Source organism: Trachurus japonicus, chromosome 15 (assembly GCF_045865225.1).
Source record: "Trachurus japonicus isolate A0001 chromosome 15, Traja_1.0".
NCBI classification, from domain to species: Eukaryota; Metazoa; Chordata; class Actinopteri; order Carangiformes; family Carangidae; genus Trachurus; species Trachurus japonicus.
The window spans coordinates 18216544-18230089 of NC_140921.1; the positions used below are offsets into that span (position 1 = coordinate 18216544).

Sequence of the window (13546 nt, forward strand, 5' to 3'; positions counted from 1 at the left end):
CCATAGAGTCCCATCATTGATGTGCAGTGACTCTAGAATCCACTTTCAAACTACATCCTTGGGCTGGTGGGATAAGTTGCAATTGACATTTTGCACCGGACTTCAGAAACAAGCCTGGCTTTCATGCTGCTGTTTGAACACTGGGGAAATCATTCGCAAAGGTCACTGAGCCCATTTCCTTTCTTCGCTCACCATGCATCTAAAGACCTGTAACAGCCGCTTTCAACTGCACTTCAGTTACTGGCAGACATATTCAAATTACTCTATAGGAAGTGAGAGCAGGTGTAGATGACCAAAGAGCACATAAGAGATGAGACAGCATCTTTTATTACAACTATTCTTTGTTTTGCCACTGTTTCCTTAATGTACATTATACAAGTTTCATATATCCATCCATCCATTAGCTTTGCTGCTTATCCTTTGAGGATCATTGGGGGAGGGTGTGAGCCAATCCCAGTTTCATACACAGGACTGAAACAAATCTAGATCATATTTATTTTCGTGAAATAAAATCCCTATCAAATACAGAGCAGGACAGAACTTATTCAAGTGTCCTTTGGTGTTTTAAAATGTAGGACTACGACATGTCTCTGAAGTCCTTCATCCCCATCCCACCGGTGATCCACGGAGAAAGTTCCCCTCTGCTTCACAAACGTTTCAAACAGGTGCAGTCCACCGCCGACACCGAAGTAGTGGGACTTGGTGGCGAGGTAGACCAGTCCATCCGGTGCCAGCAGTTTGTGGAGGGTGTCATGCAGGGCAGGGTAGTAAGCCGTGTTGTAGATAGTCTCTGATGTCAGGATGAGGTCATATTTGGTTTGTTGACCCGCCTTCTGAACCAAAGCAGGAAATGTGCTCCAGTCGCCAGAGAAAAAACGACACTTAGTAAGCAACGGATGCTGGGATAGGTCTACGGCTACCTTCTTTGGAGATGGGCTGCCATCTTTTATCTCTTCCAACTTCTTTTTACAACCATCCTCCTCTTCTATTTTTCCCTTGCTCCTCCTTTCCTTGTCATCCTCACTTTCTATATCATCATCCTCTTGGCAGTTTAGTATTACATTGGGCACTGTGAGCTGTTCAATAACTGTACTGTTGTAATCTTGAAAGTGGATGTGTCTGGCTCCTCTCTTCAGAGCTAATATCCCCAACAGCCCCGCACCACAGCCTAAATCTAAAACTGCCTTTCCCCCAAAGGTCTCTCCGTCTTTCTCAATGAGCTCCAGAAGGTCGTAAGTGCACTCCCACACCTTCAGCCCTCCCTCGTACACGCCAGGGATGAGATCAGACCTCTGCTCTGTGGTGCGAGAGAGAATTTCCTCATTGTCCTCTCTCTCCGAGGCCGTCCTCTCAAAAACCGTCTCGTTGAGGAAGTGGAGAGGGGGAAGAGTTCCGATGGTAACCGTTTCAGAGACGGCATCTGTGAGGAGGAACTGTGGGTCAGATGGCGGAAAGTGCTCTTTGGCTTCCTTCACTGGCTCTGCTGGATTGGTATCATCCCGTGTCTGAAAAATACAAAGCAGAGCGCATGGTTAGGGAGCAAATGTTTTCCCTCAGCTGGGAGAATGTATGACTATGCAATGAAGGAGCTTGAGGCACATTTGATTGTTAAAGCAGATAACAGCGGCACGGCCGTTTCGGCTAATGCTGTGTTCAAGGCAGGCTTTTGAAACCGTAAGTTACAGCTTCAAGTCACAACTACGACTTGGTAGCGTTCCAGGTAACCCGTAGCTCGTGTTTTTACCGTCCTGTTGTCTGTGAAAGTTCCCTATAACGGCCACTCGTAACTTCCGACCCGTGAACTCGTACCAGATCGAACTGGTATGACTTCACAGGAAGGAAAAACACAAAGTACGAGTTTCCTTGAACGCACCATGAGTTAGCAGCCCCCGCCCTTGTCAGGCATCAATTGGTCCTCGTGCTACGTCACCACATTCACGCGCATCCCTTGGCTGCACACACAGCCCTTCATGCCGTTCTCTCCCCTCATTGGATAACACTTGTATCCCACAAGGAAAATTTTCTCCTCGGGTTACAGCAGAGCAGAGTGACGGAGAGACTCGTGTTTAGGCTGAAATACTTCATGTAAGTGATTGCTGACGGAAAATAGGACTATTTAGGACTTATATTAACAAAAACATTCCACTGATATCTGCTTTAAGTTATAAATAAGTAATACTCTATTCCTATTCAAATTATCAGGGTGCCTTTTGGTTAACTTGAAAATGTGAGTATCATTAATACCCTGTATTGTGTGCTGTATGCAAACAAGATCAACTTTATATTTTACTTAAACAATTTAAATAGAAAATGAAAGCTATCACTTCATGTAGAACTTTCCAATACCAATTTACTTTAATAACTTACTAGTAATTAGTTACTTCATAATCTGTTACCTCTGTAATATACTAATGACTGGTTGATCAACTTACAGGTAAGGCTGTTACAAATCAGCCATATTGTCACACCATGCAGCACAACACTATAGGTAAAAAGGCCTGACAAGTGTGTCTCATGCTTCTGAACTTTGCGGTCAGGTACAACAATAACAACTCATACAGTAGTGTACAATCAGCATTGACTGATTTCCGCAATGACTCTTTATTGACATGGCACTGCTCTGTGACGTCAATGCTCCTCGGCAAAATAGACCACCAACCTACAGGCTGAAAAGGCCAATTAGAAGAGGACTTTTCACTTTTGATTGATTGAATTACTAGCACAGTGGAAATTTCTTGGTGAAATTCTGTGTATATTTGAACAGAGTGTGGGTGTGTGTGTTTGTGAGAGGGTGTAGCTCGCCAGTTTTCCTCTGTGCTCCATTCAACAGGCAACCCAAAATGTTTTGACTTTTCCTGCTTCTAATGAAATTGATGACTTAAAATTCATACCTATATTTGGACTAACTACTTTTGTTGAAAACTTTGATTCATTCTTAACTCTAGTCTGGAAAATACAATTGCTTAAAAGTTATGTTATTTATCATATTATAACACATGATATAAAATGAAAGATTACTTAATAATGAGTTTATGATTTATCTTTGGGTGTTTTGGGTGCAGAAACTGCATTAAGTCTCACATCAGTTGACCAGATCACTATACTGCTTTTTCTTTACTCATCATCTGTATTCTTATATTGTATTTCATTTTTATAATCTGATGTAAAGAAATGATTCAAAACCTCTTAAATTGACACTAATGCACAATTTCAAAAGTCAATAACTTTCACATTCAATCATTTATGTGTAATCTAATTACTTTCGCTGTATATTTCGTTGTCATTGAGCTTACTCGTTGTCCTCGGATCTCCTGCACTGTAATACACAGGAAAGTGATGTTGTTCCTGTAATAATAACGCTATAGCTGGAATAAAAAGGCAGATCTACGCCTATGGCGCTGAACCAAGGGGCCTTCCTTGCACAGTCCCCACCTAATACAGTAACACACAGCACTGCATGTGCATGCTCTATGTAACTTAACCTAAAATGCACAATTTGTGAACTATGGTTACTCACAGGTTTAGCAGGATCGTCTTTCTTTACGTTTTGCAGCCCGTTTCCATCCACGTCGTCCGGGTTTAGTGTTTGTGCTGGGACGTCGAAGTTAAAACAAAATGACATGATGACCATTAACACTACACACGGTTAGTTGGAGTTTATAGAGTTGAAGTCCCCCCCGTTCACCACCACAGGCTCCACATGGCAAGCACAGCGTGCTAGCGTAGCTTAGCAGAGCAGCTGTGTGTAAAAAAAAGACTACAACTCCCACAATTACGAGCTCCAACGCCGCTACCTTGTTACGTTTCTGTTAATGAAACAAAGTCGTCTGTTAAAACGAGATAAAGGTGTTAGACACTTGTGTAACTCCTTAAACTTGAACACATTGATGTAGTCTACTGTAAATATGGAGAAACCATGACAACATTGATTACTTCCGGACTCCGAGTTCCATGATGCCTTGCGCCGCCCCCTGAGGCGCATGCGCACTATTTCCGGATCAGGATTCGGATCTAAAAACTGTCATACAGAAGATCCCAGCTCCTGCTGTTCATCGCCAATATGTGGCAATAATCCCGTTTTTTTGCCTCCGTTTTGAAAATGTCGACGCAAGGCCCGGCTTCGGCAGTGTTCTTGCATTTATAGAACAGTGAGTATTTCCTAGTGTAAATCTGAAATGTTTATTATTTATCAGAGGATGAGCTGCCTGCAGCAAACAGCGTCGCGCGTTTGAGTAGGAAAAACAGTAGGGTGACATCCTAACAAAAGGGATTTTCGGAGCGACGAGATTCAGTGTGACTATTATTCACAGCCCTGTGTTTTATGCACATTTTTTATTCTTTTTGGCCTTTGGTGACAGATGTAGCTGAGAATCTTGCACTGTGAATATCATATAAATGCCTCATGAAGCTGAATGGAGCTCCTGTCACAGTCAGCTCCACTCCTGACCGCTGTCCCTAAAATCTCAGGAAGCTGCTGTGTCCACACAGACGCTACCGTGTCTGGAATGCAGCAAAGCAAGACTGTCGTGTCAGGCCAGACTGAATATAAACCTGTGCCAAGCCATTTTCATTGACACTCCTCTGTATGTCAAGTTAACACACGAGCTAACGCTCTGGCTTCTGTACCTGACGAGGTTCAAGTGTCAGCTGGCACAGACTTTCTTCTAAGAGTTATATAAAGGGCTCTCAAATACAGCATAAGGTAAGTTCGATGTCAAACACTGGCAAAATCTTTTATAGCAGAAAGGATTACTCAGTGGAAAACTGTTTTTCAAGCTAACATGCTAAACTGTGTCTATTCACAACTGTTTATGTGGATGAGCTGCCTTTCTGTGTCTGAAGTAATTATAAACTAAATATCTTGTACAGGGAGCTACACTGGGTTTGAGTGAATTGAAATTGTGATAATTGTTAGCATTGGGTCTTGTTAGTGTGAATAACTTTATATGCCTCATCTGTAATAATTTTTTGCTATGCATCAAGTACAGACAGGACTGGATTTTTGAGTAGCATGCCTGAGTAAACTTGGCATCCAGCTAAGTGAGTCCATTGTTTGTTTTCCTTGCAGGTGCGTACATGTCACAGATGCAGGATGAGGTGGTGTCCCGGCCCTGTTCTCCACCTGCTGCGTGGTGTGCGGTCACGGTCATGTACCAGGAGGGGAAGGAACAAGCTCCCACAGTGGATGAGGGAAATATGGGCTTACATGAGACTGCTAGTGCACTCACTTTACTTTAACTCCCTCACTGACTCGGATGTGGTTTTTGACTCCATCTTTGAACCGGTGTTTTGGACTGTGGACTACATCACTCGCTGGTTTGGCACTGTGAGTGTGTGATTCGTCTGTGTCCTCATTAGATTAATCACAAGGAGTTTTTAAGTGTTTCTCTGAATGAAACTCTCTCTCCGATGTCTTTGTCTGGAAGGTGTTTGTTTGCCTGGTGGTGATCCTGACCAGCTCCATCTTGTTGATAGCCTATTTGGTCCTACTGCCTCTGGTCCTCAACACTTACTCCCCACCTTGGATCGCTTGGCACGTGTGTTATGGACACTGGAACCTCGTCATGATCGTTTTTCATTACTACAAAGCCACCAAGACCTCCCCTGGGTTCACCCCCACGGTAAGACGTCAACTCCATTTGTCTGTTGTGCACAAATAACAAAACTAATCTAGGCTTGAATTAAACTGGCTGTTAGTAACGCTACAAAAATGTCTTATTTAAAACAGGAAAAAAATGACACTCCCTTTGTGTCAGTCTGCAAAAAATGCATAATGGCTAAACCAGCAAGAACACACCACTGTGGCATCTGTAACAGGTGAGTCAGTCAGTGTCATTGTTAATCTGATGTTTCTTTAAGTGGTGAGTGGTTTACCCTAGAGCGGTGGATCTTTTAAAAATAATATACATATATATAATTACATTTTTATTTGTTATATTTCACAAAAAGAGTACTATTTTTAAATGCATTTGATGGCCCACTTGCAGTACCTTAGGTTAGAAATAACTAAACTAGACTATCATGTCATGTTGCTACCTGTCTAATTTGGACCACTTTTTTTTTGATAAAAAGACGCTTTCAGCTGCTTAGTGGAATAATGGAGTTGCTAGGACCAGACCAGTTGAGCCAGAATCACATACATATGTTGTACTTTAGCTATGTGATAAGACTAAATATTATCTTGTTCCCTTGCAGGTGCATTCTGAAAATGGACCATCATTGTCGTATCCTTTGCGCCAACATTATGTTTGTAATACCAGAAACCATATAACGTCACTAATGAATTGTGGTTTACCTTAATGGCGGCATCCCAGCGTGGTTGAATAACTGTGTGGGCCACTTTAACCACCGTTACTTCTTCTCCTTCTGTCTCTTCATGACCTTGGGCTGTGTTTACTGCAGCATCAGTGGCAGAAACCTGTTCCTCGATGCATACAATGCTCTTGAGGTGAGACACTCACGCACACACATACACCACACTGTTGGACTGCGGTTGATTAGGCCTGCTTGGTGTTTTTCCCCCTTCTGATGCTTGTCAGATTTCATCTGTTACGTTTCCTGTATGTCTGGTGTCCTTCTCTGAGGGGGTAAACTGTTCCTTACTGACACTGGCTTGTCTCTGTCTTTAACGCTCGGGTTTCTTGTGGGCCGCTGCATTAGCGCTTGAAGCATTTGGATGTGGACAAGCCGGGGGTACCGGTAACAGGGATGGCAGTTCTTATAGGGCTTCTGCCCCCCGGCCAGGTACAGACTCAAAATACTCAGAGAATAGCATCATTGGTCTTATCTTTTATTTATTAGTTCTGTAATATTTGCTCTTTTTATTTTCAACATATCAGACTCCTCCAACACCGTACACCTTTAAGGATAAGATGATAAATAAGAGCATCATCTACATGTGGGTGCTCACCAGGTAAAACATGCATTTCATGTTGTCCTTTGCCATGTAGGGAATAAAATCAAGTTTGCAATTTGTTTGATAGGACTTTTATCACTTCCTGTTAGTACAAAACTGTAAAGTATATTGAACACTTTCATACCAACTCCTATAAATCACATAGTGTCTGGATGTTACGTAGAAGTAAGACATGGACACGTTGACGTCTTGTCTTTTATTACCTTGGCAGCAGATCAAATAAAGTGTATTGTCTTGTCTTCTTGCAGCACAGTGGGAGTAGCACTCGGGGCACTGACCATTTGGCATGGAGTTCTCATATCTAGAGGAGAGACAAGCATAGAAAGACACATTAACATCAAAGAAATGAAGCGAATGGCAAAATGGGGAAAGGTGAGATTAAATCTTAAAGTAATTAAGGTTGCAATAAATTGAGCGGTTTTCTCACAAACCTGTAATAATTGGTAAGTGGTGAGTCACCACTTACCCATATACATTTTTAATAACCTCTTCCCCCTTCTTTTTCTCTAACTGCTCTGCCAGGTTTATAGAAACCCCTTCAACTATGGCAAGTTGAATAACTGGAAAATCTTCCTTGGTGTGGAGAAGAGAAGGTGTGTTTATCTAATTGATTGCATCATGTATGACCAGCATAGACATATGTGCTTTATCACTCCCATTTATCTTCATTTTGTTATCTTTTGTCTGTAGTCACTGGGTGACTCGTGTTCTCCTCCCCTCGGGACATCTCCCATTTGGTGATGGGCTGACGTGGGACATCTTCCCAGTTAAAAAGGACTTGATACCTGTATGACAGATCCTACCTAGGTGTCCTTTGTAGCCTACACTCGACTGTCTTCAACCTCCTCTGGTTACTTAATCTGGTAGGCTTAAAGGATCCTTGTGTTGTGACTCTGTACAACTGAAGAGCTGGGGTCATGTCAACCTCAAATACCTCAAAAACTTGCTGTGGGATTGCTCGTGGTTGATGATGGTCTACATTTTTCAGCTGTGAAACAGCTGTGTGTCATGGATGAGTTGTTCTCCTCTGGGTTTTACTAACAACTAGTCATACTTGACTATGAGCTATTGATAGGTTTTTACAAGCCACAAGCATTGACTGACATATCACTGGACTGTGAAGTACCTGTAAAATAATATTTCCTTTTTTTGAAACAGACAATCTCTGCTTGTTCTGCCCAAGCTGATATTTGTCTATAAAAAAAACTAAAACAAAACCAAAAAATAAAGCCAAAAAAGTTTTGGGACAAAATGGTTCATCTCTCCACCACCACCACCTCCATTACTTGCATTCTCCAGTCCAATATTATCATATCATATGGAAACTGAATTACCATGATATTGTGTTATTTATCTGTATTTTGTACCTGTTAAGTTAATAAATCTTTATAACTTGCTTTATTTGAATACATTTACATTGTCACTTTTTACTTATTACTTATTGTGGCACATTATTTTCACAAATGCACTGACCCAGACACATGCTACCAGTAGATCTGCAGAAGCTTACAGCTCTAATAAACAGACACAACAGTGGAGATGCACTTTGACTAATGAAATATTTTAGTCTAAATGCTGTTGTTTGAGCAAATGTCTTGGTGGAGTGAGACAAATATTTGACACGTGTGCAGCAAAGAGAACTAGAGAAATTGTTTTTTCAGTTTAGAGGTGAATGTAAAGAAAGTGGTTGTCAGATAAAGAGAGAAGAGATTAAAGGGTGATGACAGATTTCAGCCTGTTTCCAACCCTCGAAACCTCCTCATCACACCCGCCCACTGACTGAAACTGACTACACGCACACACACACCTGTCAAAATTCAGTCTTCCAGCAGATGTCAGTGTTTGACATGTCAAGGTTAGGGTTAGATAGATCAGATAGATAAGATAATTGATAATAACTAAGTATGGGGCTATTGTTCTCATTGTTCTTCTGTTCGGCCATTTTCTTCCGCCTTTTTACGGTCTTCTTCTAGTCCTTCATACTTTGTGCTATTTCAACAATTCATATATCAAAATGTGCAGCTTTTTTTGAACTTTATCGGCATTACTTTTCTCTTTTTAACTATTTATACTTTTTAAAATATTTAACTTTTTCTGCAAATTAAACTCTAGACAAATTATTTTCTCCAGTTTTGTAGCCACACTTGTCTTCTGGCTAAAATTCTGGTCAAAAATGCAAAGAGACTTAGATAATAATTTAAACTAGAAAAAACATTTCCAAGAATGGAAATGGTGTGAATGCTGAAAGCAATGCTGAATGAGCTGAAGAAATTGTTGAAACAATGCTGAATGAGCTGAAGAAAGAAAGAAAGAAAGAAAGAAAGAAAGAAAGAAGAAAAGGACAGAAGGAAAGAAAGAAAGAAGACACAGAGAGAAGGGTAGATAGAGAAAGAAAAAGGTAAGAAAAACAGAATAATAGAACATAAAGAGAATAGAGAATGAATGAAAGAGACAGAGGAGTAGTAAGAAAGAAGGAAAGATATTGGGGTGGATAAATGAAAGAGAGAGATATACAGAGAGCAGTAGAAAGAAAGAAAGAAATGGGGTAGAAACATAGAAAGAGAAAAGGAGTAGAAAGAAAAACAGAAAGAAACAAAGAAGTAAAAAGAAATGGGGTGAAAGAAAGAAAGAAAGAAGAAAAAGAGAGAGGGGGATGATAGATAGAAAGAGGTAGATGGATGGATCGATAGGGAGGGAAAGATAGAAAGAAGTTATGTAAAATACAAATGAAGGAGTAAAAGAAAGAAAGAAAAAGAGAGAAAAAAAGAGACAAAGGGTTTATAGATAGATAGATAGATGTTAAAAGCTGCGTCCTATGTCCCAGGCTCCACCTGTAATTGTACTACTATTAATAGAGTTGGAAAGACTAAACGTCTGAACTTAAATTCATGAGAAAAATATAAATTGTTGGACATGTTTACATCAAAAGTATAAAATAATTGAGAGGTTGATGAATGTGAGCTGAAAACCTGTGTGTGTGTGTGTGTGTGTCTGACGGTCTCTCTGTCTGCGTGTACATGTGCAGAAAGCCACAGAACTCCTCTCTCCCTAATGATCTGATTGATTGGCAGCCTGCCCTCAGAAGTTACCATGGCGACTCAACTAACTGCTTACATTTTACTGTGTGGAACAGTGCTGTGTTTGTGTGTTTGTTTGTTTGTGTATGTGTGCATGTGTGACTGTGTGTAAGTGTCTGTGTGTGTCTGTCTGTGTGAGTGTGATGCCTGTGTTTGTGCGTGGACATCCTCTGTCAGTCTGGTTTATCGTGTGTGTGTGTGGGGCTGTGTTTAAAAACATCTTAAAAAGACGACAGGCGCGCGGCTTACGTTTTTTTTTTTTTGACCAAAAATTTAAATTTCTTCAAATTTCTCCAAACTCGGAGATATCATCTGGGTGTCCGAGGGGAGTCCAACGCAGAAGGTTTGGTTGAAATCGGGCCGGTGGTTTTGGAGAAAATGACCAAAAACCAAACAGGCAATTTTAAAAAGATGACAGGCGCGTGGCTTACGTTTTTTTTTTTTTTTGACCAAAAATTAAAATTTCTTCAAATTTCTCCAAACTCGGATATATCATCTGGGGGTCCGAGGGGAGTCCAACGCAGAAGGTTTGGTTGAAATCGGGCCGGTGGTTTTGGAGAAAATGACCAAAAACCAAACAGGCGATTTTAAAAAGACGACAGGCGCGCGGCTTATGTTTTTTTTTTTTTGACCAAAAATTAAAATTTCTCCAAACTCGGATATATCATCTGGGAGTCCGAGGGGAGTCCAACGCAGAAGGTTTGGTTGAAATCGGGCCGGTGGTTTTGGAGAAAATGACCAAAAACCAAACAGGCGATTTTAAAAAGACGACAGGCGCGCGGCTTACGTTTTTTTTTTTTTTTTTGACCAAAAATTAAAATTTCTTCAAATTTCTCCAAACTCGGATATATCATCTGGGGGTCCGAGGGGAGTCCAACGCAGAAGGTTTGGTTGAAATCGGGCCGGTGGTTTTGGAGAAAATGACCAAAAACCAAACGGGCCATTTTAAAAAGACGACAGGCACGCGGCTTACGTTTTTTTTTTTTGACCAAAAATTAAAATTTCTCCAAACTCGGATATATCATCTGGGGGTCCGAGGGGAGTCCAACGCAGAAGGTTTGGTTGAAATCGGGCCGGTGGTTTTGGAGAAAATGACCAAAAACCAAACAGGCGATTTTAAAAAGACGACAGGCGCGCGGCTTACGTTTTTTTTTTTTTTGACCAAAAATTAAAATTTCTTCAAATTTCTCCAAACTCGGATATATCATCTGGGGGTCCGAGGGGAGTCCAACGCAGAAGGTTTGGTTGAAATCGGGCCGGTGGTTTTGGAGAAAATGACCAAAAACCAAACAGGCGATTTTAAAAAGACGACAGGCGCGCGGCTTAGGTTTTTTTTTTTTTTGACCAAAAATTAAAATTTCTCCAAACTCGGATATATCATCTGGGGGTCCGAGGGGAGTCCAACGCAGAAGGTTTGGTTGAAATCGGGCCGGTGGTTTTGGAGAAAATGACCAAAAACCAAACAGGCGATTTTAAAAAGACGACAGGCGCGCGGCTTATGTTTTTTTTTTTTTGACCAAAAATTAAAATTTCTCCAAACTCGGATATATCATCTGGGGGTCCGAGGGGAGTCCAACGCAGAAGGTTTGGTTGAAATCGGGCCGGTGGTTTTGGAGAAAATGACCAAAAACCAAACAGGCGATTTTAAAAAGACGACAGGCGCGCGGCTTACGTTTTTTTTTTTTTTGACCAAAAATTAAAATTTCTTCAAATTTCTCCAAACTCGGATATATCATCTGGGGGTCCGAGGGGAGTCCAACGCAGAAGGTTTGGTTGAAATCGGGGCGGTGGTTTTGGAGAAAATGACCAAAAACCAAACAGGCGATTTTAAAAAGACGACAGGCGCGCGGCTTACGTTTTTTTTTTTTTGACCAAAAATTAAAATTTCTCCAAACTCGGAAATTTCTCCAAACTCGGATATATCATCTGGGGATCCGAGGGGAGTCCAACGCAGAAGGTTTGGTTGAAATCGGGCCGGTGGTTTTGGAGAAAATGACCAAAAACCAAACAGGCGATTTTAAAAAGACGACAGGCGCGCGGCTTACGTTTTTTTTTTTTTTGACCAAAAATTAAAATTTCTTCAAATTTCTCCAAAGTCGGATATATCATCTGGGGGTCCGAGGGGAGTCCAACGCAGAAGGTTTGGTTGAAATCGGGCCGGTGGTTTTGGAGAAAATGACCAAAAACCAAACAGGCGATCTTAAAAAGACGACAGGCGCGCGGCTTACGTTTTTTTTTTTTTTGACCAAAAATTAAAATTTCTTCAAATTTCTCCAAACTCGGATATATCATCTGGGGGTCCGAGGGGAGTCCAACGCAGAAGGTTTGGTTGAAATCGGGCCGGTGGTTTTGGAGAAAATGACCAAAAACCAAACAGGCGATTTTAAAAAGACGACAGGCGCGCGGCTTACGTTTTTTTTTTTTTGACCAAAAATTAAAATTTCTCCAAACTCGGATATATCATCTGGGGGTCCGAGGGGAGTCCAACGCAGAAGGTTTGGTTGAAATCGGGCCGGTGGTTTTGGAGAAAATGACCAAAAACCAAACAGGCGATTTTAAAAAGACGACAGGCGCGCGGCTTATGTTTTTTTTTTTGACCAAAAATTAAAATTTCTCCAAACTCGGATATATCATCTGGGGGTCCGAGGGGAGTCCAACGCAGAAGGTTTGGTTGAAATCGGGCCGGTGGTTTTGGAGAAAATGACCAAAAACCAAACAGGCGATCTTAAAAAGACGACAGGCGCGCGGCTTACGTGTTTTTGTTTTTTTTTGACCAAAAATTAAAATTTCTTCAAATTTCTCCAAACTCGGATATATCATCTGGGGGTCCGAGGGGAGTCCAACGCAGAAGGTTTGGTTGAAATCGGGCCGGTGGTTTTGGAGAAAATGACCAAAAACCAAACAGGCCATTTTAAAAAGACGACAGGCGCGCGGCTTACGTTTTTTTTTTTTTGACCAAAAATTAAAATTTCTCCAAAGTCGGATATATCATCTGGGGGTCCGAGGGGAGTCCAACGCAGAAGGTTTGGTTGAAATCGGGCCAGTGGTTTTGGAGAAAATGACCAAAAACCAAACAGGCGATTTTAAAAAGACGACAGGCGCGCGGCTTACGTTTTTTTTTTTTTTGACCAAAAATTAAAATTTCTCCAAACTCGGATATATCATCTGGGGGTCCGAGGGGAGTCCAACGCAGAAGGTTTGGTTGAAATCGGACCGGTGGTTTTGGAGAAAATGACCAAAAACCAAACAGGCGATTTTAAAAAGACGACAGGCGCGCGGCTTACGTTTTTTTTTTTTTGACCAAAAATTAAATTTCTTCAAATTTCTCCAAACTCGGATATATCATCTGGGGGTCCGAGGGGAGTCCAACGCAGAAGGTTTGGTTGAAATCGGGCCGGTGGTTTTGGAGAAAATGACCAAAAACCAAACAGGCGATTTTAAAAAGACGACAGGCGCGCGGCTTACGTTTTTTTTTTTTGACCAAAAATTAAAATTTCTCCAAACTCGGATATATCATCTGGGGGTCCGAGGGGAGTCCAACGCAGAAGGTTTG

General features: G+C 41.4%; 2 protein-coding genes across 5 annotated transcripts; one reads left to right on the top strand and one right to left on the bottom strand.

Annotated features, from left to right (window-relative positions):
* Nucleotides 1-311: 311 nt before the first annotated feature.
* Nucleotides 312-3944, bottom strand: mettl18 (methyltransferase 18, RPL3 N3-histidine). The gene is made up of 2 exons (XM_085800150.1): nt 3518-3944; nt 312-1505 (listed from the first exon to the last, which is right to left on the bottom strand). The coding sequence occupies exons 1-2, from the start codon at nt 3629-3631 to the stop codon at nt 546-548; spliced, it is 1074 nt and encodes a 357-aa protein (XP_085656276.1). The 5' UTR covers nt 3632-3944; the 3' UTR covers nt 312-545.
* Nucleotides 3945-3989: 45 nt separating this feature from the next.
* zdhhc16a (zDHHC palmitoyltransferase 16a) lies at nt 3990-8313 on the top strand. 4 transcript variants are annotated; one of them, XM_085800152.1, is made up of 11 exons: nt 3990-4148; nt 5069-5326; nt 5427-5621; nt 5729-5817; nt 6196-6224; nt 6315-6448; nt 6661-6744; nt 6840-6913; nt 7165-7288; nt 7439-7509; nt 7607-8313. In XM_085800152.1, exons 2-11 carry the CDS (start codon nt 5093-5095, stop codon nt 7707-7709), a joined length of 1137 nt encoding a protein of 378 aa, XP_085656278.1. In that variant the 5' UTR covers nt 3990-4148; nt 5069-5092; the 3' UTR covers nt 7710-8313. The 4 variants fall into 4 exon arrangements, with proteins under 4 accessions (XP_085656278.1, XP_085656277.1, XP_085656279.1 ...); XM_085800153.1 differs by lacking the exon at nt 3990-4148 and adding an exon at nt 4573-4702; XM_085800151.1 differs by lacking the exon at nt 6661-6744 and having other exon boundaries at nt 4000-4148.
* The last annotated feature ends 5233 nt before the right edge of the window (nt 8314-13546 follow it).